This window comes from Esox lucius, chromosome 7 (genome assembly GCF_011004845.1).
Source record: "Esox lucius isolate fEsoLuc1 chromosome 7, fEsoLuc1.pri, whole genome shotgun sequence".
Lineage (NCBI taxonomy): Eukaryota > Metazoa > Chordata > Actinopteri > Esociformes > Esocidae > Esox > Esox lucius.
This window is the reverse complement of record NC_047575.1, coordinates 20,238,282-20,263,574: the sequence shown is the minus strand read 5'-3', so window position 1 is coordinate 20,263,574 and position 25,293 is coordinate 20,238,282. Positions and strand designations below refer to the sequence as shown.

Genomic DNA, 25,293 nt, shown 5'->3' with positions numbered 1-25,293 from the left:
TATCAATGCCTTATTCTGTAGATAACATTATAGCCAGAAGGACATTATTAAAATTGCCTAAGAATCCAGTTTTGATCGAGAAACAGAGTAATTTAATAATTTGTTTTTAAAGTCCGTCATAAAACCCAGGCAGTTTCATGTGATGTCTGTTCTGTTTTGAACCACTAACTCCTCCTGTGCCTGTTCCCATTTTTCCAGAGAGCTGATATAGCAGTGGCTCCTCTAACTATAACATTGGTACGAGAGGAGGTGATAGACTTTTCTAAGCCTTTTATGAGCCTGGGGATCTCCATTATGATAAAGAAGCCTCAAAAGTCAAAACCGGGTGTGTTCTCCTTCCTGGACCCGCTGGCCTATGAGATCTGGATGTGTATAGTGTTTGCCTATATCGGGGTGAGCGTGGTCCTGTTCCTGGTCAGCCGCTTCAGCCCCTATGAGTGGCATTTGGATGAGAACGACGAGGCCAAAGACCCCCAGAGCCCTCCAGACCCGCCAAATGACTTTGGGATTTTTAATAGCCTGTGGTTTTCCCTGGGCGCCTTCATGCAGCAAGGATGCGATATCTCGCCAAGGTTGGTTACTGTACTCCCGGGTTCCATCACTTCAGCCATCTACTCTTCGTACCATCTCTCTGCATGTTATGGTCATAGTCACTGTAACTCCCATCATGGTGCCTATATGTTATTTTTGGTTTTGGTCTCCATCCCACTCCGTCCACCACCCATGCACCACCCGTCCCCCACCCATCCACCACCTGTCCCCCACCTATGCACCACCCGTACCCCACCCATGCACCACCTGTCCCCCACCCATCCACCATCTGTCCCCCACCCATGCACCACCTGTCCCCCACCCATGCACCACCTGTCCCCCACCCATGCACCACACGTCCCCCACCCATGCACCACCTGTCCCCCACCCATGCACCACCTGTCCCCCACCCATCCACCATCTGTCCCCCACCCATGCACCACCTGTCCCCCACCCATGCACCACCTGTCCCCCACCCATCCCCCACCCTTGCACCACCCGTACCCCACCCATGCACCACCTGTCCCCCACTCATTCACCACCCGTCCCCCACCCTTGCACCACCCGTCCCCCACCCATGCACCACACGTCCCCGATCCATGCACCACCCATCCCCCACCCATGCACCACCCGTACCCCACCCATGCACCACCTGTCCCCCACCCATGCACCCCCCGTACCCACCCATGCACCACCTGTCCCCCACCCATGCACCACCCGTCCCCCACCAAAGCACCACCCATCCCCTACTCATGCACCACCCGTCCCCTACCCATGCACCACCTGTCCCCAATCCATGCACCACCCATCCAGCACTCATGCACCACCCATCCCCCACTCAGGCACCACCCATGCACCACCCATCCAGCACTCATGCACCACCCGTCAAGCACCCATACACCACCTGTTCACCATCCATACACCAGCCATACATATTCACTCCGTGGTTTTGTCATCCTCTTCACACCCACCACACCCCGATCTTCACTCTCTCACAGCTTCTCACCAGGCTGCCTGCTAGCAGTGATGCATTGCATCCACAAAATAACTTATATCCACCATGCCGGGGACTGTAAGATGCACAGGGTCATTACATCCGTGAGTAGTTTCCCCTATTCCCCATGACTCTTGGAGGGCTACCGTGTTTTTGCTGCATGTCCCATTTTACGGTCATCAGCCTGGTGCATATAATGTATTTAAAGTGGAAGACATTTTGATGCATTGGCACTCTGATGAAGCCCCTTAATAGCATTCAGTTCGGTGCCCAAAATGACTCATTTCATCATTTGTCATATAGAGAGAAATTCATACCTCCCTCTTTTCATTCATTCACGCCATCTCCAGTTGTGGTGTCCCTGGTTCCTTCTTGGGGGCTGTCATTGTTCTAGACGTCCCTTCTCAGTCTGTCTGAGATGTTAGGCCATTGTAGTGCATCTGAATGGAAATCAATGAGAGAGTGTTCCAGGCCATGAATATCAGAGCTGAGAATCAGTCTCACCTGAGTGGGGATATCTACAGGTTTGCAGGATAATGGTCCTCTGAGATCAGCACTTGAACATGGATCATTCTGATTTGTTCCTCAGTTATTTTACTGTCCATGATAAGAATTTGTTTTGTTGTGAAGTATTAAGTCAATAAAAGCAGAGTGATGGACTCCCATGTGCAGCTGAAGAAAATCAAGCAATTTAATCATTGCAACATCATAAAATACAACAAAAAACATGAGGCTGGATTTCTTTTCTGTCAGGGACTATTGGAAAAGTCAAAGTCATGGATTTAATGAACACCATTAAATGTCTGTCTCTTTCCCTCTTGGAAGATGGGATTATGTGATAGACTACAAAAAGCTTAAGGTTAGCAGGTAGTCCACCAATGGGAATTGTCAGCCTCATTAAAGCAGGTGCGAGGCTTGTATTTGTTGTGTCTGTATCTGAAATTGTTCAGCCGCAACACAGCCCTCCACGCTGGCAGAACAGGGCAACGGGACAGCGTCTCCTGCAGAAACACGTTTTCCTTTATAAGGAGCATTAACACTGCGGTGTTAGGGTATGAACTGATGTACATTCAGAAGTATTGACCGGCATCAGTCTGAGGCTATGATCAAACACACTTGTGTTTTTATTGAGAAGGAACAAACAACGTTTGCATCTGGGGGGATCTTCATCAGGTCTTTTCAGGGAGGTGTACCACACCCATCTTGGTAGACATAGGACACAGGGCTGTTAAGGTCTGCGCCTGTGTAGTGGAATTGGACTTCACCTACCATACACAAATATACGTGGCTGTCCATCATCATTATCATTCATACAAGGTATGCCAAGTGGTGGTTATAATACCTAGTAATGATTTTCATAAAAATGTATATGTACATATTTATATATACACGGGCACAGAAAAGTCCTTTTGGAGACATGGTTTCTGTCCAGAAGGTCCAGTAGTACTCTCTTTGTAAAAGTAGCCTGTTGGCTGTCAACACGTGGCCCTCAGACACGAACTGTATGGAGGAAGCAGTGGTCTCCATCCCTCTGTCAGTGTGTAGCATGGACACCCTGCCCTCACAGCCCTCTGTCCTTCACTCTCTCTCTCTCAGGTCTCTGTCAGGCAGGATCGTGGGGGGCGTGTGGTGGTTTTTCACCCTCATCATCATCTCCTCCTACACGGCCAACCTGGCTGCCTTCCTCACCGTGGAGCGGATGGTGTCTCCCATAGAGAGTGCTGAGGACCTGGCCAAGCAGACTGAGATCGCCTACGGGACCCTGGACTCTGGCTCCACCAAGGAGTTCTTCAGGGTGAGTGACAAAAATAACGGGGTGTTTCTTCAGTTGAAATTCACAAACACATTTGGTCTCCAACTGTTATGGATTTTGTAAATGTTTTGTTAACTTAAATTAATCATTTACATTTTTATAAATTACTAGGACAGTATTATAGACACCTAGGAGCTAGTACTTGTTTGCACACTGCCTTTGGCAAGATAACTCCCAACAAATGCTAATTTCAGCCATCAATCAGGAAGCTGCACCATTCTGCTCACAATTTGTCCTACTTTTTAGGAGCAAGCTGGACAAAAAAAAGGTGTGCCCTCCACCAGCTGCTGTTTTCCACCCTCACCATAAGTTATGGATGTGATTCAGATTGTGACACTACACTGGCTACTTCTGAATAGGACATTTTATCTTGACTGATTGGTAATGTGTGTTTGGGATTTTTGTCTGGAAGACCCACAACATTCAATCAAGACATTGAATATTGTACTCCAAAACCAGACTGGTTTTATGTGAAGCAGTTTCCATAAGTCTTTGACTCGCCACTTGTATAAGTTATGTTAATGTATAGATTAGTGTATTGCTGGTGGAAATGCAGCCAACTCTGACACCAATGGTTGTTTGTATCCACGGAGAGGGGAAATTTGTTTAACCCTAACCTCAGTATTGTGATGCCTGACCTTACCCTTAACCTTATCTGTGATCCATAACATATCACTCGTTGTTGGAAATTCGTAAGATATGAAATGTTTTTGTAGCATATTAACATAATACATTTTAGCAAATCTGTTACACATTATACATTTTAGGAGCGCTATGTGCACAGTTTTATATGTACTATGTTACATTTACCCATGAGACCAGGTTGTCAAAACAACTTGATAAATATCTTTCACACATTCAAGGCCCCCAGTACCATTGGCAGGAAAGCAACCCCTTAGGATTAACCTACCTCTCCTGTAATTGATTGTAGTCTTGGCGTTCTTTTCTTTAATGGATTAATTTGGTTGTTGGTGAACATAGGAAGACCTCACTGCTTAAATTAAACATCTCATAACCCTAAATACAGGGGGGAAATTTGGTGTGGACCAATAAAATAACACATTGGAGCTCTTTGGCAATACTGATCAGCGCTGTGTTTGCTGACAGCCAAATGTCCAGATCTAAATGAAATGAAATCCCATCCATTATTCATGGCAAGAACTGAAAAGAGCAGTTGGTATGGGGGAAGCCTGAAATACTGAAGAATTAGAGCTTTGCTGCTGAAAAGTGGGCCAAATGCTATTTCAAAATTAGAGCAAGTTCAATGATGGCTACAAAAAGCTTTTATCTGCAGTTATTTTAGCCAAGTTCATGCTCCAGGATGCATATAATATTTCATAAGTCATTAATCATTATGCTCTAAATTTACCAAAATTGGTTTGGTGACCAAAATTGGTTTGGTGACCAAATTGGTTTGGTTTAGAATTTAATTTAGTTTGTGAAGAAATGTGAAAAAGTCTTTGGAGGTCATCGACAATGTAATACTGTGAATTTTTACAAGTGTATTTCTAGCTTGGTGTTTAGAGTAAATGCAGTGAAACAACCACTACGAAACCAGTGAATGTGAATGTGAAGCTCGGTCATGATGTGTTTGGCAGGATGGCTGATGGCCTGGGGATTTGTCCCACGTCTTTCCCGGGAGGTCATTGACAGGTGTTGAGGGCTTCATAATGACTGACCCACTTCCTGTCCCTCTCAGTTCAAACTGCACGTCACCACTGAGCAGCCATTCCAGGAGACTTTTAATTAAAACTAGGAGATTGGAGCGCAGCGCCAAAGAGAGGGAAAGCCTGTCTGATTAATAGAAGCTCCAGATACATTTTAAATATATTCTTCCGGATAGATGTGCAGCTTAATTAGAGTCATAGAGCCGCCGGGCGAACGGAAATCTGCTCGGATGTTAAACTTGCAAATCATCCCTCAAATGGCTCACCTTCACTTTCTCAGCACTCTAAAGACTTACCGGACCGTAGTACATTACATGCTTCCACAGTTGATCTCTGGATAAAGTCACAGCCCTCTTGTTGTCAAACAGGAAGAGTAATAATATTCAGACATATCAAATGTTTTTCGGCCCTTCATCTCAACCTCCTTCTTCTCACAGAAGGCATGGCAGCCTGTATGGGATAACTTAAGAGAAATGAACAGAGTTCAATCCAATTCCAAAGCCAGCCATGTATCTATCCTAGATCCCAATGCATGTTGGGAAATTAGTTATGTATCCATGTTATTACTGCTGACCTCTGGGTGACACAATGCAAGGAGATTTTTTTTTATTCAACAATGCATGGATATTGATTTGCTTCAGTTGTTTCCAGAGAGTCCGTTTTAATACTTTTGGCACTCATATAACTGGCTAGAAGAGCATCCACGAATGACCTGTGGACAGGAACTCTGCATGCTGACAGAATGCAAATGATTACTAGCCGACTCATCCCTGCTTTGGATTGCCAGTGGGGTGATCCTGAACAAATGGCCACAGAGTATTCAGAGCACATGAATGAGGAGTTGATATATAGGCCTGTCGGCAGCTGGACGTGTTTGTGTTGCTCAGTGGGACCCAGCTCATCTGCTCATTCATATTTATTTATTTAGCAAAATGGATACTTAAGCCAAAAATGAACTTGGTTCTGAATGCATTTCTTGTTTGTATTAATAGGTATACTGTAGATTTGTGCATGAACACAGAATACTGTACCTAGGTCTCAAAGCATGGTTGACACAAAGTAACACAAGCAGATAGGGGGCAGACATTTAATATGACCATGGAATTAGCCCATGTATATACAGGAGATCCAAACCTGTCAGGAGTTTTTACTGTCATTTACTTTTATTTACCTTTTAACGGTCCCTCCTACTGAAACAGTGCAAATGTCAAGCATCAAGTTATTGCTGAAATCTGCATGAAGAAGTACAGGGAGACAGTTATTTTATTTATCAATGCATGGGTATTGATGTTCTATTAGATGGACCCATCCTGCAGAATGGGAGAGCAGATATTATGATGCAATGACTCCACAAGGTATTATCTATAATTCTGAACATGCATGAAATCAGCCTGATCTGGTCGGAGGCCTTAAACTTCCTGTAATCTAATAAAACGCGGACTTAATGGATTTATGGTACATTTTGGAAAATAGAATATACTTTATGTGGCAAGAAATGTGTCTGTGTAAAGAAACAAAATACCAAAGAAAAATTTTGAACAAGCAACCTTATGTACGAAAAGAGGAAAAATAAGCTGACACGAAAATGGGTGAGCTTCCCCTTTAAGTGATAACAGAAGTGATCTTCCAGGGTTTTTCAGTATTGACATTTAAAGCACCTTCTGTGACATTTACTGGACTCTATGGCCACATTCATTCATGTCACCTGGATTGTGTAACTGCCCTTTACCCTCTGACCTTCAGTGAGTTAGCCCCCCCTCCCACCAATCTATTTTGGCTTCACTGGAGCTGAAGCCCCTGCTGGAAAAAAAGGACCCTTTTCAAAAACATAGACCGATTATGATCTTCCCTTTGCCTGGAAATCACAGAGGTATAAGTAGCAGCAACTATACAGATACGTATTTCCACAGATAATGTCAATGAAATAGACCTGCCCTTTATCTATACAGCCATAATGCTTTAACATCTGGTGGTGCTTTAAGAAGTAACAAAGAATGTCCCGCTGGGCAGCCCTACCCCCTCAGTGGTTTCCCTTATGCTCTGTCCCTGTAGTGTTTAAATGAGTGTGTAATGCAAGGAGTAACACCCCCCCCCTCTGTGGCTGGTGATTTGGTGGATACGTTGTAAGGAAAGCTCACTCGCCATTGTTCAAGATTACGTACTAAGTCAGCTCGGTTTTACTTAATTCATTGGCGTGTAAAAGTAATTTGCTGTGTGTGTAAAATCATCTGTTACTAATGAGAGTAGTACGACAGGCTTGACTTTTGCGAAAATTAGGTGAAATATTGGAGTGGAGTTATGCTGATGCCAACAAAGAAGCAAATGGTGTGGCTTATCAAACACTCATGCTTCATAATTAATATGTTCACTTATATTTTGCACATACTTTATTTCAGTCATTGAATCCTGTATCAGCTATTTCTACACATGACTTTTTTCTGGTCGTGAAAACTTTCAGAGGTTTCCAGCCCTGACAGTCAGTGTTTTCCAACTTGGCCACCCACTTGGTCAGTCACTCAGTGAGAGGTCACCCTAACCTACAGCAGTTAAATGCAGCATCTGTGTTTGTCCTCCTGTTGTTGACTGGTGTGTGAAGCCAGCTCCCTGGAGATCTGGCGCGGGCCACTCGGAGGACGTTTTCAGCTGCAGTTCAGGGGCAGGCCAGGGTACGGCTTGGCTGTGTTCTCCTCTTAGCACGTCATCTTGCAGCAAGCAACCCCGCTGGTCTATCCAGGTGACACCACCAGAACCCGAAGGCCAAAGGGCTCTAACTCACTTCCTGTATTGTGACTTCAGGGTAAAAGAAGGTTGTAGAAGGGGGCAGCTGGCCAGTCAGCCGGCCGTCTTGGTGATGGATACTGAGGAGAAACATGTCCCTGCCGTTCTGTTGTGGTGCGTTGCCAGCTAGTCATACCAACAGGACCACTTTAACGACTCCTTTTTCAGCTCTCTGAGAGCACTGCACTCTGAGTCATGACAGTGGTGTACGCTGTATGTTTAGATCTGTGTGTGTGTGTGTGTGTGTGAGGATTGTGCTGACTCTCCTGTCCCCTGACCTACAATTCACCTCTATAACACCATCCCTAAAATGTCGGCCCTACATACAGCATCTGACACCAATTGCTTCATGTTGTATGTGTGAACAGCATCCACTCTGCTAGAAGAAACCTTAAATAATTACATCAATAACCTAATGCAAGAGTCTGGATTAAGTTTGAGCTCAATATCAATTTCTTTAAATGCATTAAAGAATGTAGGTGTTTGTGTGTGTGTGTGTTTTTAATAGACTGTAAACTTCACTGACTAACCTTTTTTGTCTCCTCTCTCCTCCTCTCTCCTCTTCTCTCCTCCTCTCTCCTCAAGTGCAGCGCTCCAAAATAGCAGTTTATGAAAAAATGTGGTCTTACATGAAATCAGCCGAACCGTCAGTGTTCGCCAAGACCACGCCAGAAGGGGTTGCCCGTGTGCGGAAGTCGAAAGGCAAATTCGCCTTTCTTCTCGAATCAACTATGAACGAGTACATTGAGCAGCGGAAACCCTGTGACACCATGAAAGTGGGCGGCAACCTGGACTCTAAGGGATACGGTGTGGCCACTCCCAAAGGCTCAGCATTAAGGTGGGTGGAATAACATAACAATATTGTCCATGTTGTTATAGTATTCCACCTACCCTGATGTCCTGTGTTGTCCAATTTCTCTTCACTCTTCGCTTTTTTAATTTCTTTTTTTGAGGTAAATCAGGAAGTAATGGGTACTGTGTGTTTCTTCTAACCCTCGTCAAGACGTAAAGCCTTTTCTGTTGTTCTCTATTTCTACAGTTCCTTTCTCTCTGTTGTTTCCTTTCTCTTTAAAGGGGAAAGTACTTTAGTTAAATTAGGCAGGTTTACTAAATCCATTTGTGTGCTGGTGTGCCCCCCTCCCCCCGCCCCGTCGTTCGTTTCTTCTCTTCCCTTCAGCCTTTCCCTCCTCAGTCCTCTGTGGTGGCCATCTCTGGCAGTGCATTGCTTCTGATTGAACAGTTCAGTGTGTTTGTGTCATTTGACTTGCTGAAGGCAGCACTGTCACTGGGGTTGTATGTGCATGCTCTATGTTGTCGTTCTGATTCTACTCTCAATGACAGTGTCCCCATCCCGCACACTTCAGTTCTGAGCAATGTGACCCTCCATACCACCTCTCTAATATTTATCACTTTCTTTGCTGTAAAACGCTTCTTACCTCTCCACACCGGTGACATTCTTTACCGATTTCTCCTTTTCGTGCTCCCCCTTATAAAATCATTTGATATTATTACTATTTTTACCATTTACTAATATTATAATTAGATTTCTCACGGACCTGTTCATTTTTCTTACAAGTTATGTTTTATCGTTTCAAGAAATGCTGTTAACCTGGCAGTGTTAAAACTGAATGAGCAAGGCCTCTTGGACAAATTGAAAAACAAATGGTGGTACGACAAGGGAGAGTGCGGCAGCGGGGGAGGTGACTCCAAGGTCAGCCTCAATGTCACCTGATCACCTGGGTACCATAGAGGAGAGTAATCGGCAAGGCTGTCACACCACTACTAACCTAGAGCCCCAAGCTCCACCCACTACAGCCCTAGAGAAGGAGGCTGTGGGGCCTTTTCAATTATATTGTGCAACCGAGATCATACCGGGAACCCTTTACTGGGCAAATAGAGAAAGAAAGACCAGTAACGATTGATTTATTTCGGATAAAAAAATTATATTTTTCTTTGAAACTGCAAGTAGAGAAGAAGAGAACGGTTTAAGCTGATTATTATTCCTAACAGTAGTCAAGTCCAACCGCTGTGGTGAGACCTTTAAGGAGATGTTCTGCAGCTGGGCGCTTCTGACATGTTTCTTGAGTTTCTCCAGAGGCTTTTCAGTTTAGTTCTTTGCCCTGTGGTTGTCAAAGGCAGAACGTACAGAACTGCAGAATGTACATTTGCTCTGCTTTTTATGTCCACAGGGCAAACATTGTAAAATGATAATGCTCTTTTTTGTACTTTTACTTTAACTGAAAGTGGATGAATAATGAGTCCCTGTTGATGTTGCATTAAGTATTGCTAGAGGGAATAGCATGGCAATGGCCTTGTACCGTAGCACTGAGGTGTATGGTAGCACCCTCCAGACTGCCTCAACCTTGGGTGCCAGGGAAGGCGAGGCGAACAGCGTAGTCTTGAGGGGACTAAGCATTGCAGGAAAACGTGAGAATTCTAATGACAAAGTGACAACAAATGGTCCAAACCTTTGTCTGATACCAATGACATTACTGTAAACCAGTGTTAGTTTGTCACCCTGACAGATTCTTTCGGTCGGTCTTAGTCCCCAAGACCAGTCAAAGTCTACCCAAGGCTGGCCCCACCCGAACCAATGAAACACTACAGGAGGGTGGACAATATGACCTGCTCTCGAGTGTCCAGCAACAGCCCGACTGTGGATCCATCTCTGTCTCTACTCTTCTGCCTGCTTCATGGCCACAGTTCACTCAGCACATTGTGAAAGACTAGGCAGGCTGACTTTGATGTTGTTGACTGTAGTCATTCATTCCTGAACGTAAGCAGGACATGAATACTATCACCAAGGCGACACAAAGCAGCTGCCTCGTCCTGGACGCAATCTGCCTTGAATCCTTGGTAGAGAGGGAAGACTCAGCCATTTTATGATATCGCACCTGCTACATTTCTTGTTTATTATTTTATTCCTAAAAATGCATGTGTTGGTACTTTAACAATGTGCTTCAAATATATTGTATGTAATAACCACTGATAGAGGAAGACCCAGTCGATTCTGGACACACGGCATCTAAAAATACGAGAAATACAATTCATTCTGACATTGGCAATTACACAAAATATACCTTAGTGGAATTGACTTACTACCAAGTGGAATTGACTCACAAATCTAAGTAGGCTATTTGTTTTCCTTGTGTTTAGCACATATATAGTATGCTTAATTAGGAAAGTTCATAGAGCAGGTTATTACCTTGAAATTATTTTTAGAGATATTGGAATGTTTGACATTTGGGTGGTGACTTGACTTTATATATACCTCCAGGAGAAAATCATGTTTTTTTCCCCTTTTCACATTTTCTCATTTGTGCATATCTTTGTCGTCATGTTTTGTTTTTATATTCTTGAATATTTTAAAAGTATGCTGTTGTGTGATTTTATTAGTTTAATATTTTTTTATGTTTTGGCATAGTTCTAGTTTCTCTGCTCTTGCTTTGTCATCTCAACCTAATGCATTATATTCACCCAGTTTTCATGTGACACATTGTGGCACCTGAACCGCAGCGCCAAACTAACCCTATGACCCACACTCCAGAACGTGGTGGCAACAGCGAAGTACTCCGCAGACGCCTGCAGCCGTACACACTGACTATGAACCCTCAGTGAAGAACTAAACATGGCCTTTCTCCTCCGCTCCTCGCCGTTGTTTGACTTGATCAAGACGGGAAGGGCTCCAGCACGTTTTACCCAGCGGCCAGCAGCAGTCACCGGCACAAGGTTACAGCTGAGAGGCATGCACGGTACAGCACGTACATCAGCATGTGTCACATCATGTCAGCCACGCTGCTACCGGACGGGCGGGCGGACAGACCTTCTGGGACACGGCGGTTCAGAGAGTGCAGTCGAAGTGGTACAGTCCTCTTTGTAGCTGTGAGCCAGTCACGTCTGTCATTCGACAAACCTCTCAGTTAATGCGTTGTTCCTGTTGTGGCTGGCATCCTGTGTCTGCAGGCCATCCAAGGACACCGTGGGACAGCTCTGGATGTGGGTCACGCCAGAGGAAACCAAGCCATCACCTGTATATTATTTCCTCTCCATGACTACATCATACATAAGTAATACTGTTATGTCATGGCACTGCTAAAACTGGTATTACCGACCTCTTTCAGAGTTATACAAAATGGCTTGGTATTATTCCAGAGTCCAGACCAAATAGCAGTTCAGTTGCTAGGGATTTGATACCAGTACTGGACGGTTGACAGATATGACTTACCATGTCCATAGTAGCAGACAGTGCTGTCCTAACTGGTGTCTATAACCTCATTCTTATGAATATTGTTCCTTTCTGAGGGTAGTTGTCCACACTATGTGTTGTTAGAGTATTTATTGTCTAAATTGCTGTGACAATAAGCCATTTGGTCAGAAAAGTTATCTCATATTCTCTACATTCCTCCTAAATATGAAGTAATATGCATTTAACAGCTCCATGCTACAGTGGTGAATACAATATATTTAATGAAGTTAAATTACAAAACATCATTTTTTTTAAAGAAAATAAACAGAGAAATCTAGCAGTCATGTCGATAGCATAATGTCTTACAAATATAATGCCCTTCTTACGGACTAATTGGAACCTCTTTGGCTATTAAATGTCTCAGTCCAATCTGTAGATGCAAATATAAGAAGAAAAATGACATAACGCTAATCATGCAGCCACAGAGCTACACAGAATCAATGTTTTATTGGTATGATATGAAATCCGATTGGCTACAATTCCAGATTACTTCCATTTAGAAAATCTAGTGCTGTCTTGTAGTTCTCAATGTTATTATTTTTTCTTATGACAGACTAATCTGAATGAATAGGTGGCTTTGTAGATGCATGTACAGTGAAGGGCTGTATTATGTGAGGCGTTGGCTGCCCTCTGCTAAAACTAAACGCAACTGCTGGTTTCTGTTTGTCTGTTAGTCAAGAAAGGGTTCCTGTTAGATCCACCATGCAAATCACTCCGTTAAACAATGTAAATGTGGCCATGACAATTGCACTTCTATTATATACATGTAGAGCTATATTACAGTTCATTCTGCTAGTTCCAATCTTTTCTAAGTTTTTTTAACAGTGTGTGCCGATTACTCAAAGCGATGCAGGTAGGGTCTGGCATGTTAGGGTTTAGTACTGGTGAATGAAAGGTAACAATTCTGCCTGCTCTTTGTGATGTGTTGGCCAGGACCCTGCTCTATCGCTTTGTAAAGTATAAAGTAGTTAAAAGCTTGAATAACATAAAATAACATAATATGATGTTATTTATGTTATTTCCCACGTGAAGAACTCCTGTAAACCTTGCAGTATTGAAACTCAGTGAACAAGGCATCTTAGACAAGCTGAAAAACAAATGGTGGTACGATAAGGGTGAATGTGGAACCAAGGACTCGGGAAGTAAGGTCAGTCGCTGCAGGTCTTTCTTTACTGACTGCAAATTGCATTTTGACTTAACTGTTCATATGCAAATACCTTAAATTCCATACATTTGCAAAACATAGTCTTTTTTCTTTCATTTTTATCATTTCTGTTTTCCTGTACTTGAATGACACATTTGCCACACAGTCCAAGTGGGAGCAGTCAGAACAATATCCATGGCATAGTTCCTCTGACACATACTTCATTATCACTACATCACTCGTTTATGGAAACACTATAATAATGATTATTGCTAAGATCTCATCACACAGCTTAGACATTTCATGACATATGAGAAGGTGCAGCATGCCTTGGAAGAATGTAAAATGACTTTGTATTGATACTTAAAAGAAAAATGACAACCATTGAATTGTAACCATTATGCTGCTGTTTTGTTGACCAAACTTGTGTTGAAATATTGTTTATTAGTGTCCTTACTTATTTGCGTGCTAATTGAGTATATTGAATCTATTAACATTATGCAGTGTGACATCAAGCTTTCTTACTCTGACAAACTCCAAACTAACTTTCATACTCCACCTGGTCAGAGTGATTAAGTGGAATCTGAAGGTCATGTTTGAACTCTGGAATGTCAAAATAAGGAGATTTTGTTTGCACACTTCATGAAGTTAATAGATCTATAATAAACCAGTTATTTAACCCTCTGAGATAGTCAGAGGAAAGGACACCACCTGCCCTGCAGCAGGGTTACCCAAAGACAGACTAAAAAATACATTTTAAAAGACACACTCATAGGGTTAAAATGCAAATGGTAAAACTCTTATAAATGAATTTCAATACCTCAGTTTGGATGTTAGTAGCAGCAAAATGGTTCAATTCACAATTCCTACAGTTTGCCACTTTGAAATTGTAAGAAGCAGTCAGACAATGGTACATTTGAAGATCTACAATATAATAGTCAAGTGAGGGTCTATCAATAATCTACGACCTGTACGACATTGACCACCTTCCTTTAGGGTGGCCTCGTAAACGAGCCACATACAAGGGTAGAAGAAACCTTTTTCTCGACATTCACCAATCCAGCTAGAGTACGTTATGAACTACATGCAGCGTTGACCCACCCCTCCTGCAATTGTAGAGGATTGACCGACCGTCAGAAAGTCCCAAGCTCCTCACAGCTTTTGACTGCTGTAGGGAAGTCTTTCGGAAGGGTCAAACACTGCTGTTTCCTCAGTACTATCCCACAGTCAGCCTCTGTCTCCATGTGATTCACTGGCTACACGGCTGATAGAATAGAGTTGTCAGGGTCATCCCTTAGATCTCTCATGGGGGGCAGTCTACCTTAGAGATGGAGTTGAGTCAGAGACCTCATGGGTAGAGTTTGCCTTTCTTGTTTTATCAGGACACAACCAAAATGTATTTCTAAAAAGATCTTAACATGATTCTTTACCTTCCTCAGGACAAGACAAGTGCTCTAAGCCTGAGCAATGTGGCGGGAGTCTTCTATATTTTGGTTGGAGGTCTAGGGCTGGCTATGACTGTGGCCTTAATAGAGTTTTGTTATAAATCACGGGCAGAAACCAAAAGACTGAAACTGGCTAAGAATGCCCAAAACTTTAAACCAGCTCCTCCGGCAAACACACAGAATTTTGCCACGTATCGAGAAGGCTACAATGTGTATGGCACTGAGAGTGTTAAAATCTAGGGGTATGTAACTTTCCAACATTTTGTCTTGGGCACTACATCTTTCTCTGAATTTGTCACCATGTTAATTCGTGCCATTTGAAAATAATTTTTGAAAAAGATCAGAATGATTTCCATGCAAGAAGTTATGTATTGTATTTTTATTTCAAGAGTAGGAAACAAAAATGTATTTTAAATACTTTTGAAATACAGCCTACAGGGTCTCCAAATAGTGTATATTTCTTGTGTAGGTTCCTTGACAAACGTTCATTTTTAATGGTATCACGAAAAATTCTGTTGAAGTTCCATTCTGGTTTTACAGATCTGAAGTCTGTCCCTTCCACTGGAGTGTCTGGAGGAAGGTACAGACACTGTAGGCAGACAACCCACTACGGCTGGCTCCCTGGGGACAGAGGGGACAGACTTGGTCATCTGCTTGGACTGAAACCCATGGTCAACAAAAGCCAATCTTGGGTGGGCCAAGCCTGGTGTGATTATCGATAACGGAGACGCAATAGGACTTGTGCGTCATGAAAAATGGGACTTGTCTCTCTTAGTGCCTTACGGAGTATTCAGCATCACAGCAACTCCATTATGGTTCACTTGAAAATACAAGAATCAGATAACAATATAGGGGAGGAAAGAGAAACATTTATACTGTTGAAATCTAGTATTGCAAATTTTTTTGTTGAATTATTTTGAAGAAGACAAAAGCCATTACTTCCATTAAGAGACTCATCACGGAGACCATTTTAAGCAAATTCAGTATTTTAGTGGTAAATTGTTTAATGGAAAAAATGTTGTGTTTTATTTAATGTACTAGATTCATCTGCTTATTTTAATATAAAATGATTTTCAATTCATATAATAAACTAAGACATACAAACAATAGGATAGGATCAATAGAAAAGGACAATAATATTATTGTACCCTAATTATTTCTTTAAAAAAATGTGAAACCTTTGGCCATTACAAATGTCTTAAATGCTGTCAATTTTCTTAGAGCCTGAAGGACAAACTGAAATGTTATCATTGTGGTAGCAGAATATTATGACAAGTTAAAATGAATGCAATATTTAATTTGGGCAATAAGTGTCAATACTGCCAAAAATGTTTGAACAGTTCTTATGAAAATGTTCAGTTTTAAAACACATATGATGCCATATTGTCATGGAGGTTTTTGACTGAACACAGTACTAACAGCTGTAAGGTTCACTGGCACAGTTACAGTATAAGCCTACTAAGCATAGATTCTTAGCTACAAACTGTAAACCCCAATTTACGTAATAAATGGTTTGATTACTCATCTTAATCAAACTCTGTTACATTTTTCTACACGATAAGGAGGGACAACAGTTTATATTGTCATATTACAATGGAATCCAATGATAATATCTTTAAAGAGTAAAATCTCTATTAACTTAAGATTTTTGGTGAACAATAGCACACTCTTTAACTGGATGTAATTTACAATATGTTGTACTCTTGTGTTTTCTGTTGACATTGGGTTATGTGTTAAAAGAACAATGAGAGTGGAGAAAGACAGGACAGAACAAGGGTAGACAGAACACAACAAGGGTATTTGTTTTTTATGTGTCTGCATAAACTGTGACCCACTGCAGTCTGAAGACATGCCAAAACTGATGGTGAAAATGAGAATTGTTTCTAAACCACGGAGTTCCATAAATGTTAAGAAACATGTCTATTTATTTAGTTGATTTTATTAACAAAGGCTTCTCATCCTCTTTTTCTCCAAATAAAATGCATGTGAAATTGGTGATCACGTTACCAAACTGCAACCTAAAGCAGACCCTAGGAAGTTAGCAAACAATCTCAACTTTTAACTTATTTGATTCTTTTTGTCTTTTTGTTTTATTTGTAACTGCACCTCAGCAATGAGAAAATTGCCAAGCTGCGTAGTGATAACAAGAACTGCATGTGCATTAGTAAGGTCCTGTACAAAGAATTTTATTACATTTTGTAAATAAAGATACATTTAAAATCTGTTATTTTGTAAGAGTATTATTGGATAAGCTATGAGATTGTATTATTTGTCAAACAAGTAGAAAACATGTTACGATTCTCATCGCATCACATGCATGACGGACAGTAAATAAGGAATCCAGGAAATAAAATGTATCCATTATCTTGAAATTGGCAGAGAATAACCCCAAATAAACAATCCATTTGGATTCCCCCAGATTTCATTACAGTCAAATGCTATAAGCTATTTTGTTTTTCTTTTTGAAAAGCACTTTATTGCAAAGAAGATATGAAAGAGGGGATTTTCCAGAGTGGAGGAATTGCAGCGGAGACCCCTGCAAGATGGGTTTAAACTAGTAGAGATGCCAAACAGGACAGGACACGGTCTGGGGATTTTGTTTGATAAATGATGTAAAGCAAAATAACTCAGTGAATTTATGATTTATGACCAAGTTAAAGCATTGATGCAGAAGAACAAGAGAATGTTATCATCTGTAAAGTATCAACAAGACTAGGAGCCATGTCTGAACACAGGGCTATACATGTGTAATGTACTAAAGAGCTTTCTGTACATGTGATAAAATAAACTACAAGAGAGTTCCATTAATGCACTGCTCAACTCTTATCATGCATGTCACATATCACACAATATGGACCATTTTAGTATGAAAACCCTTTAATAACTCAGGGCTTCTTGAAAATCTGGAAAATCCTTGTCCAGGAGTAAAACTTCTGTTGTTATTTAAATTAATGAGAAAACATTTTGGGAAATGAATACAGAAGAAAATATTTTAAATATTATTTGAATATATTTAATAATTTTCTGTTTGGCTCTATCACAAAAAATGCCCTTGATCTCCCTTATTGTCGAAGACACAACATTTATTTTGGTTTAAATTATTTTTAAACCAAAGATACTATGAAATCGTTTTTATGGTAACCCATTTGTATCCCCTCTCAATTCCTCAATGTGCAATTTGACCTCATGGCTTGGCCTCATTGCAACGACTCCACAGAAAGTTAGCACTGTCAAAGACAGAGACGTCCTCTGATGCAAACCTCACCGATATGATGAAGGCTCATTCCAAGGCCAACAACTATGATTGAACGCACAAGGGCTAGACCTACCACAACATCCACCCGTCAACCTTGTGCAGCACAGAAGCAATTAGCCCCAGCCTCTGAGTGACCCCCGGGCTCTGTCAGCATGCCGGGACCAGCACTGTGCTCGACTCCTGCTTCTGATGTATGCATGTGCTGGCTTCTATGCCTGCCAGGGTGTCCTGCAGACTTTGGTTTCTCCTGGTCTTGAAAAGTCCCCTTGGGCTGGGGGAGGGGCTTAGTCCTGCTGATGGCCTTGGCAGATGGGCAAGCATGTCCACCGTTAAGTGTCCACTAGGCAATGTGGCTAGGCCACATTTTCGCCTCCAATTATTTTTCAATTGAGTCATGTGACCGTGTGCGCAGGGCAGTGTGGGTTACCGAGCTGTGCAATGCAAGCATTGAAGGCACTGAAAAATAGGCTGAATCTAAAATCGTATACTAAATACCACCTACTAGAAGCAGGGTTGGGTAGGTTACTTTTTTGAATGTAATCCATTAGTTACTTGTCCACATTTGTAATCAGTAACGTAACTTTTTGATTACTCAAACTCAGTAACGTAATCTGATTGCTGTGAATTAGTTTTAGATTACTTTCACATTAAGAGGCATTAGAAAACATATAGGAATAGCCTACCAATTGAACACCTTTTGCAGGATCAGTCAATGTTAGAGTTTACCTACCTGGCCGAATTAAAGATTTTTACGTTATGGGTTATGTACAGGGCCTTTGAAAAGGCTTTCTAAACTATTGTTTTCTACTTTAATATGATTGGGCTACATCTGTACGTTACACGCTAAATGTCTGTTAGATATTCACTCATTCCAATTAATCCCATAACCCTCGATCAACCAGAAACTTACTTTTTTATCTGAACATCTGAAATCAAAGGATGTTAGCCTATTCTGTTTGTTTTATTCATGCTTTTTATTGCTTCAAAACATTGTTGAAAAACAAATAGCAATTTTTCAAAAAGGATACTGACATTGTTGTAACCTATAGAAAAATCAAGATATCCGTAGCTTTTCGCGTTTACACTAAATCTGCAGTAGTATGATGTAGCGCTCCACAACCATCAACATTGTCCAAACGTTGTAGAAACCCGACACCAATACACGTAAAGACGTTTACCTGCGCGAACATAACCTGCGATTATTAGATCCATCAGCGATGGATTTTCAAAACGCAAATGAAGGAAACACAGGTGGTGGTCATAAAATTTTTATATCATCAAAAAGTTGATTTATTTCAGTAATTCCATTCAAAAAGTGAAACTTGTATAATGTATACATTCATTCCACACAGACTGATATATTTCAAGTGTTTATTTATTTTAATTTTGATGATTATAACTGACAACTAATGAATTTTGTGAAAAGTTTCAATATTGAAGACACCTAGTGCCACACTCTAATCAGCTAATTAACCCAAAACACCTGCAAAAGCCTCGAAATGGTCTCTCAGTCTAGTTCTGTAGGCAACACAATCATGGGGAAGACTGCTGACTTGACAGCTGTCCAAAAGACGACCATTGACATCTTGCGCAAGGAGGGCAAGACACAAAAGGTCATAGCTAAAGAGGCTGGCTGATCACAGAGCTCTGTGTCCAAGCACATTAATAGAGAGGCGAAGGGAAGGAAAAGATGTGGTAGAAAAAAGTGTACAAGAAATAGGGATAAGCGCACCCTGGAGAGGATTGTGAAACAAAACCCATTCAAAAATGTGGGGGAGATTCACAAACAGTGGACTGCAGCTGGAGTCAGTGCTTCAAGAACCACCATGCACAGACATATGCAAGACATGGGTATCAGCTGTCACATTCCTTGTGTCAAGCCACTCTTGAAAAAGAAACAGCGTCAGAAGCATCTCACCTGGGCTAAGACAAAAAGGACTGGACTGCTGCTGAGTGGTCCAAAGTGATGTTCTCTGATGAAAGTAAATTTTGCATTTCCTTTGGAAATCAAGGTCCCAGAGTCTGGAGGAAGAGAGGAGGCACATAATCCACGTTGCTTGAAGTCCAGTGTAAAGTTTCCACAGTCAGTGATGGTTTGGGGTGCCATGTCATCTATTGGTGTTGATCCACTGTGTTTTCTGAGGTCCAAAGTCAATGCAGCCGTCTACCAGGAAGTTTTAGAGCACTTCATGCTTCCTGCTGCTGACCAACTTTATGCAGATTTCATTTTCCAACAGGACTTGGCACCTGCACACAGTGCCAAAGCTACCAGTACCTGGTTTAAGGACCATGGTATCCCTGTTCTTAACTGGCCAGCAAACTCGCCTGACCTAGAAAATCTATGGGGTATTGTGAAGAGGAAGATGCGATACGCCAGACCCAACAATGCAGAAGAGCTGAAGGCCACTATCAGAGCAACCTGGGCTCTCATAACACCTGAGCAGTGCCACAGACTGATCGACTCCATGCCATGCCACATTGCTGCAGTAATTCAGGCAAAAGGAGCCCCAACTAAGTATTGAGTGCTGTACATGCTCATACTTTTCATGTTCATATTTTTCAGTTGGCCAAAATTTCTTCAGTAATATTGTAATTTTCTGAGATACTGAATTTGGGATTTTTCAGTTTTCAGTTATAATCATCACAATTAAAAGAAATAAACATTTGAAATATATCATGTCTGTGTGTAATGAATGAATATAATATACAAGTTTCACTTTTTGAATGGAATAACTGAAATAAATCTACTTTTTGATATTCAAATTTTATGACCAGCACCTGTAAACTTTGATCATACACCTGCACTCTTAGCTTCAAAGTCAATTTCATCACCAGGCAATTATAACCAATCAACAACATTCTCTGAGATGCAAAACAAGCAGAATCACATGGCTTGTCTGTATGGACAGAGTTGAGATGGCTGAGTCAAATGCAAATCATCATCTTTTGGCAGTGCATCCCAACACTCATTTTCTCCTCAAATATCGTGATTAATTCCATATAATGTTTTATCATGAAGGCAGCGCCATGTTACAGCTATCTAACAAATAGTTGCTTAATATTCAAAAACAATTCCTGTCTGTTGTTCAAGTGCAACACTGGTTGTGTTTGGTGCATTTGACGAATAAACCTTGAAAAATATATAACAGGTAGGCCTATCGCCTATAATATCTATCATTGTTTTAATAAAGATGCGTGGATAATCACATTTTATATGGGTTGGCTAATATTATAATATACTCCGTTTTTACCAGTTATCCAAACAACCAGAACTGGAAAAAATTTAGCTACTATACTTGTAATCCGTTATTCCCCAACTCTGACTAGAAGTACGTACCTGTACTGTTCAGTATATAGCAGAGGCGTTGCTAGGATCACTACATTAAGGGCTTTGTAAAACATTTATATAAATCATTTGAGAAACGGGGCTATAGCCCCAGACGCCCAAGCCTGACGACGCCCCGGTATAGTAAGCTAGCATGCCAGTTTTGCGATCTATTGGGACAAAGTAACTCGTCATAATATTGCGTCTAGACTTTAGATAATTTTGTCATGCATTAAAATCACGCTAAATTTGAATATTTAGCTAGACACCATTGCATTGTGTTAAATAGACTAATGTTTCTTATTAAGTTTACTTCCATCACAAATTGCATCTATGAACTGTATGGCCGTTTTAATAACTTATTGTCCCAGTTTCAAGCTGGGTTTCCCGGGTCCTGACAAATATCTGTAAAACACTAAAATGTCGAGTTTTCGACATTCACTACCAAATTGTCCTTGTTTTCACCACAATTATAATAATGTAATGTTTTCACATACGAATAGGAGCCAAACAACGGAGTAGAACTGCTTAGCAAAGCAACAATTCTCTTCAAAGTACAGTGGTGCATAAGCACACACGATTTTCATTAGCCTAATTATCGGGTATCCTACATGTGTGGATTGACAATCATACTACGACTACGACTACGACTACGACTACGACTACGACTACGACTACGACTACGACTACGACTACTACTACTACTACTACTACTACTACTACTACTACTACTACTACTACTACTACTACTACTACTACTACTACTACTACTACTGTGTAGCCGTACCGAGCTGTAGGCCTACAAGCTAGCTATGGGACCTGGTAAACGTGATCTTCCAGCATTGATAAACAGTACAAATAGTACAAAAAACGGCTAGCGAAAAGCCATAAAGCAGATCGCTGCTTGCCTTCGGTATGTGGAATTCACTCTAATTCACTTTTTGAAAACAATTTACACAAATGTGCTGTAATTGGTTATTATGAAAATATTTTACCATCTACAGTTATGTAAAAAAATTATATACAGTCTATTTTGAATATTTTAATGGCGAAATTCCAACCACATTCATTAATGATTGTAACAATTTTAACAAATAACACAGAATACAACTTTACAGTTATTTATTAAAATAAACAGAAATGTAATTTCCTTATGCAGAAAAGTCAGTTCACTCTACCTTTACAAGCACATAAAATGGTCTGAGTTAGAATTAGGTACACCAAAACAGATGAAAATGATTAGCGAGTAACTTGATTAACTTGGTCCAGCCAAGGTTAGAAACTTTCTGGTTTGGTCTTAACCATATGGGTGTGTGGTAACACATTACGCCAAGTTCAAAATACCTATCTGAGGCCCTCAGAAGAAATTGAAGTACATAATTTCTATGTCCAACATATCCAAGATACAAATTTGAGACCCTGGACTTTTTCACAGGACAGATTTAAGCCAAGAGCTGATCGAAGTTGCTCATAGATGTTTCTACAAACCCCAGGGTAACGTCAAGGAATCTACAGACCTCTTGCCACAATCAATGTTGAAGTGTATGAGTCAACTTAACTGCATAAACATGGGATTCATGGAAGGTCAGGAAGGAAGAAGCCTCTGCTCTCAAAAAAGAAAATCATGACAGACAAAACCTGGGTTAAGACCAAAACTACTGGAACAATGTGCTCTGAATTCCATATTGTCCCAAAGAAGTCTTGAGGTAATTTGTCAAAAAGCTGAAGCTGAACCCCAGATGGATTTTGTGACAGGACAATTACCCCTAACAGAAGCAAAGCGACAAAAGAATGGCTCAAAAAGAAGAAATCAAGGGTTATGAAATAGCCAAGTGAATGTCCAGATCTTAATCCTATCAAAATGCAGGACTTGAAGTAGATTATACATGCAGTTAAAAGCAGTGCTGTAAAGAACTGCATAGAAATTCCTCCCAGTTCATGTAAGAGACGGATTAACAGTTACATAAAGTTATTTCAGACAAAAGATGCTAATACCTGCCATTGAAGCTAGCGGTGTAGTTTTTTTCCACACTGAAATTAGATTTGTTTATTTTTTGAGTAATAAACAATTGCAAAAATAATTGTCTACCTTTGTTACCTTCGTCTCACAATAACATTGAAGTGAATATTGCAAGTCCAAATACAGTGGGGAGAACAAGTATTTGATACACTGCCGATTTTGCCGGTTTTCCCACTTACAAAGCATGTAGAAGTCTATTTCTTATCATAGGTACTCTTCAACTGTGAGTGAAGGAATCTAAAACAAAAATCCAGAAAAATCACATTGTATGATTTTTAACTAATTTAATTTGCCTTTTATTGCATGACATAAGTATTTGATACATCAGAAAAGCAGAACTTAATATTTGCAATTACAGAGATCATACGTTTCCTGTAGTTCTTGACCAGGTTTGCACACACTGCAGCAGGGATTTTGGCCCACTCCTCCATACAGACCTTCTCCAGATCCTTCAGGTTTCGGGGCTGTCGCTGGGCAATACAGACTTTCAGCTCCCTCCAAAGATTTTCTATTGGGTTCAGGTCTGGAGACTGTCTAGGCCAGTCCAGGACCTTGAGATGCTTCTTACGGAGCCACACCTTAGTTGCCCTGGCTGTGTGTTTAGGGTCTGGAAGACCCAGCCACGACCCTTTTCAATGCTCATACTGAGGGAAGGTTGTTGGCCAAGATCTTGCGATACATGGCCCCATCCATCATCCCCTCAATACGGTGCAGTCGTCCTGTCCCCTTTGCAGAAAAGCAACCCCAAAGAATGATGTTTCCACCTCCATGCCTCACGGTTGGGATGGTGTTCTTGGGGTTGTACTCATCCTTCTTCTTCCTCCAAACACGGCGAGTGGAGTTTAGACCAAAAACTCTATATTTGTCTCATCAGACCACATGACCACCCATTCCTCCTCTGGATCGTCCAGATGGTCATGGGCAAAGGCTTCTTAAAGAAAAACTAACAGGTTTCTGAGAGCCGGAATTCTTACTGGTTGGTAGGTGATCAAATACTTATGCCATGCAATAAAATGCTAATTAATTATTTACAAATCATACAATGTGATTTTCTGGATTTTTGTTTGGACAGTTGAAGTGTACCTATGATAAAAATGACAGACCTCTACATGCTTTGTAAGTAGGAAAACCTGCAACCGGCAGTGTATCAAATACTTGTTCTCCCCACTGAATGTAAAACTAAACAAAATATTTCCAGAGGGTGTACTTAGATTTTCACAAGTGGAAATCACAGTGAAATATTTTCAGTAGGACATTTGTGTAAGTAATCATTTAAAATTGTCAAAGTAAAAGTATGTTTTATATGGAGCATACTTTATTTGACAAGGAAATTCAAAGAACAGACTCTCATTTGCAGCAACATGGAAGCAGTTAGGGACCAGCAAGCTTTCGTTAAATGGCCCGGCTTTTGACCAGCGGGCTACCCTACCACGATATGTTCTTGTTATTCACCGGTCTTCCATATGCATTACAAATGCGGCACCTTTCAAATTAGTACAAGGTTTTCTGTTGTTTGGAGAACTGATACTTTGGTGCATCACAGGGGTGGCTAACCCCGGTCCATATTTTATATTTAACCAACTTGGATGAATGACTGTTGATGAAATCACTGCATTATTAATGGGCTCAGTTACATAGTTGGAACAACATCCTGCAGTGCCCCAAGAAAAGGGTTACATGCCGTGGTCTATCAAAATTTAGATGTTAAAGGTGTTCAAGAATCCTGAACTTACCTAGTACAGTGAGCTCAATTCCTCTACTGCCCACCGGGTTGTGTTAAATAAAAAATACTTAAAAGAAAAAGAATCCCTGAACTTTGTCTTACAGGGTTGTGAGAGAGTACAACACTATTAAATAACAGACTTCAGTACGATACGAGACCAAGCAGCCGACCCAGCAAACAGTGTGTTACACATCAGCTTCATTTAGAGTTGAAAACTGAAAAAAGGACACAACAAATGACTCACTAGGAAAACTATCATTTATTAGTTAAAAAAGAATACACGTGTCCAGTACAGCAGATTAAAAACTCCAAAAAGTTGTTTCTTAAACATTTGTATTTGGAGTACAAAGC

At 41.0% G+C, this 25,293-nt stretch overlaps 1 protein-coding gene across 10 annotated transcripts in view; it reads left to right on the top strand.

The window, feature by feature from the left end:
* The window catches only part of gria3a (glutamate receptor, ionotropic, AMPA 3a), a 127,750-nt gene extending 110,908 nt beyond the window's left edge, over window positions 1-16,842 (top strand). For 2 of the 10 annotated variants that reach the window (XR_004575914.1, XR_004575913.1), the window contains exons 11-16: window positions 199-572; window positions 3,122-3,320; window positions 8,374-8,621; window positions 9,380-9,494; window positions 13,062-13,176; window positions 14,613-14,725. Coding sequence is in view for 8 of the 10 variants with exons in the window: in XM_010897098.3 (XP_010895400.1) it covers window positions 199-572; window positions 3,122-3,320; window positions 8,374-8,621; window positions 13,062-13,176; window positions 14,613-14,858 (1,182 nt within the window). In the remaining 2 variants the exon portion in view is untranslated. Of the gene's footprint in view, window positions 1-198; window positions 573-3,121; window positions 3,321-8,373; window positions 8,622-9,379; window positions 13,936-14,612; window positions 14,861-15,158 lie in introns of those variants that run through there. The other 8 variants (XM_010897098.3, XM_010897096.3, XM_010897097.3 and 5 more) reach the window with 6 other exon arrangements.
* Window positions 16,843-25,293: the final 8,451 nt, after the last annotated feature.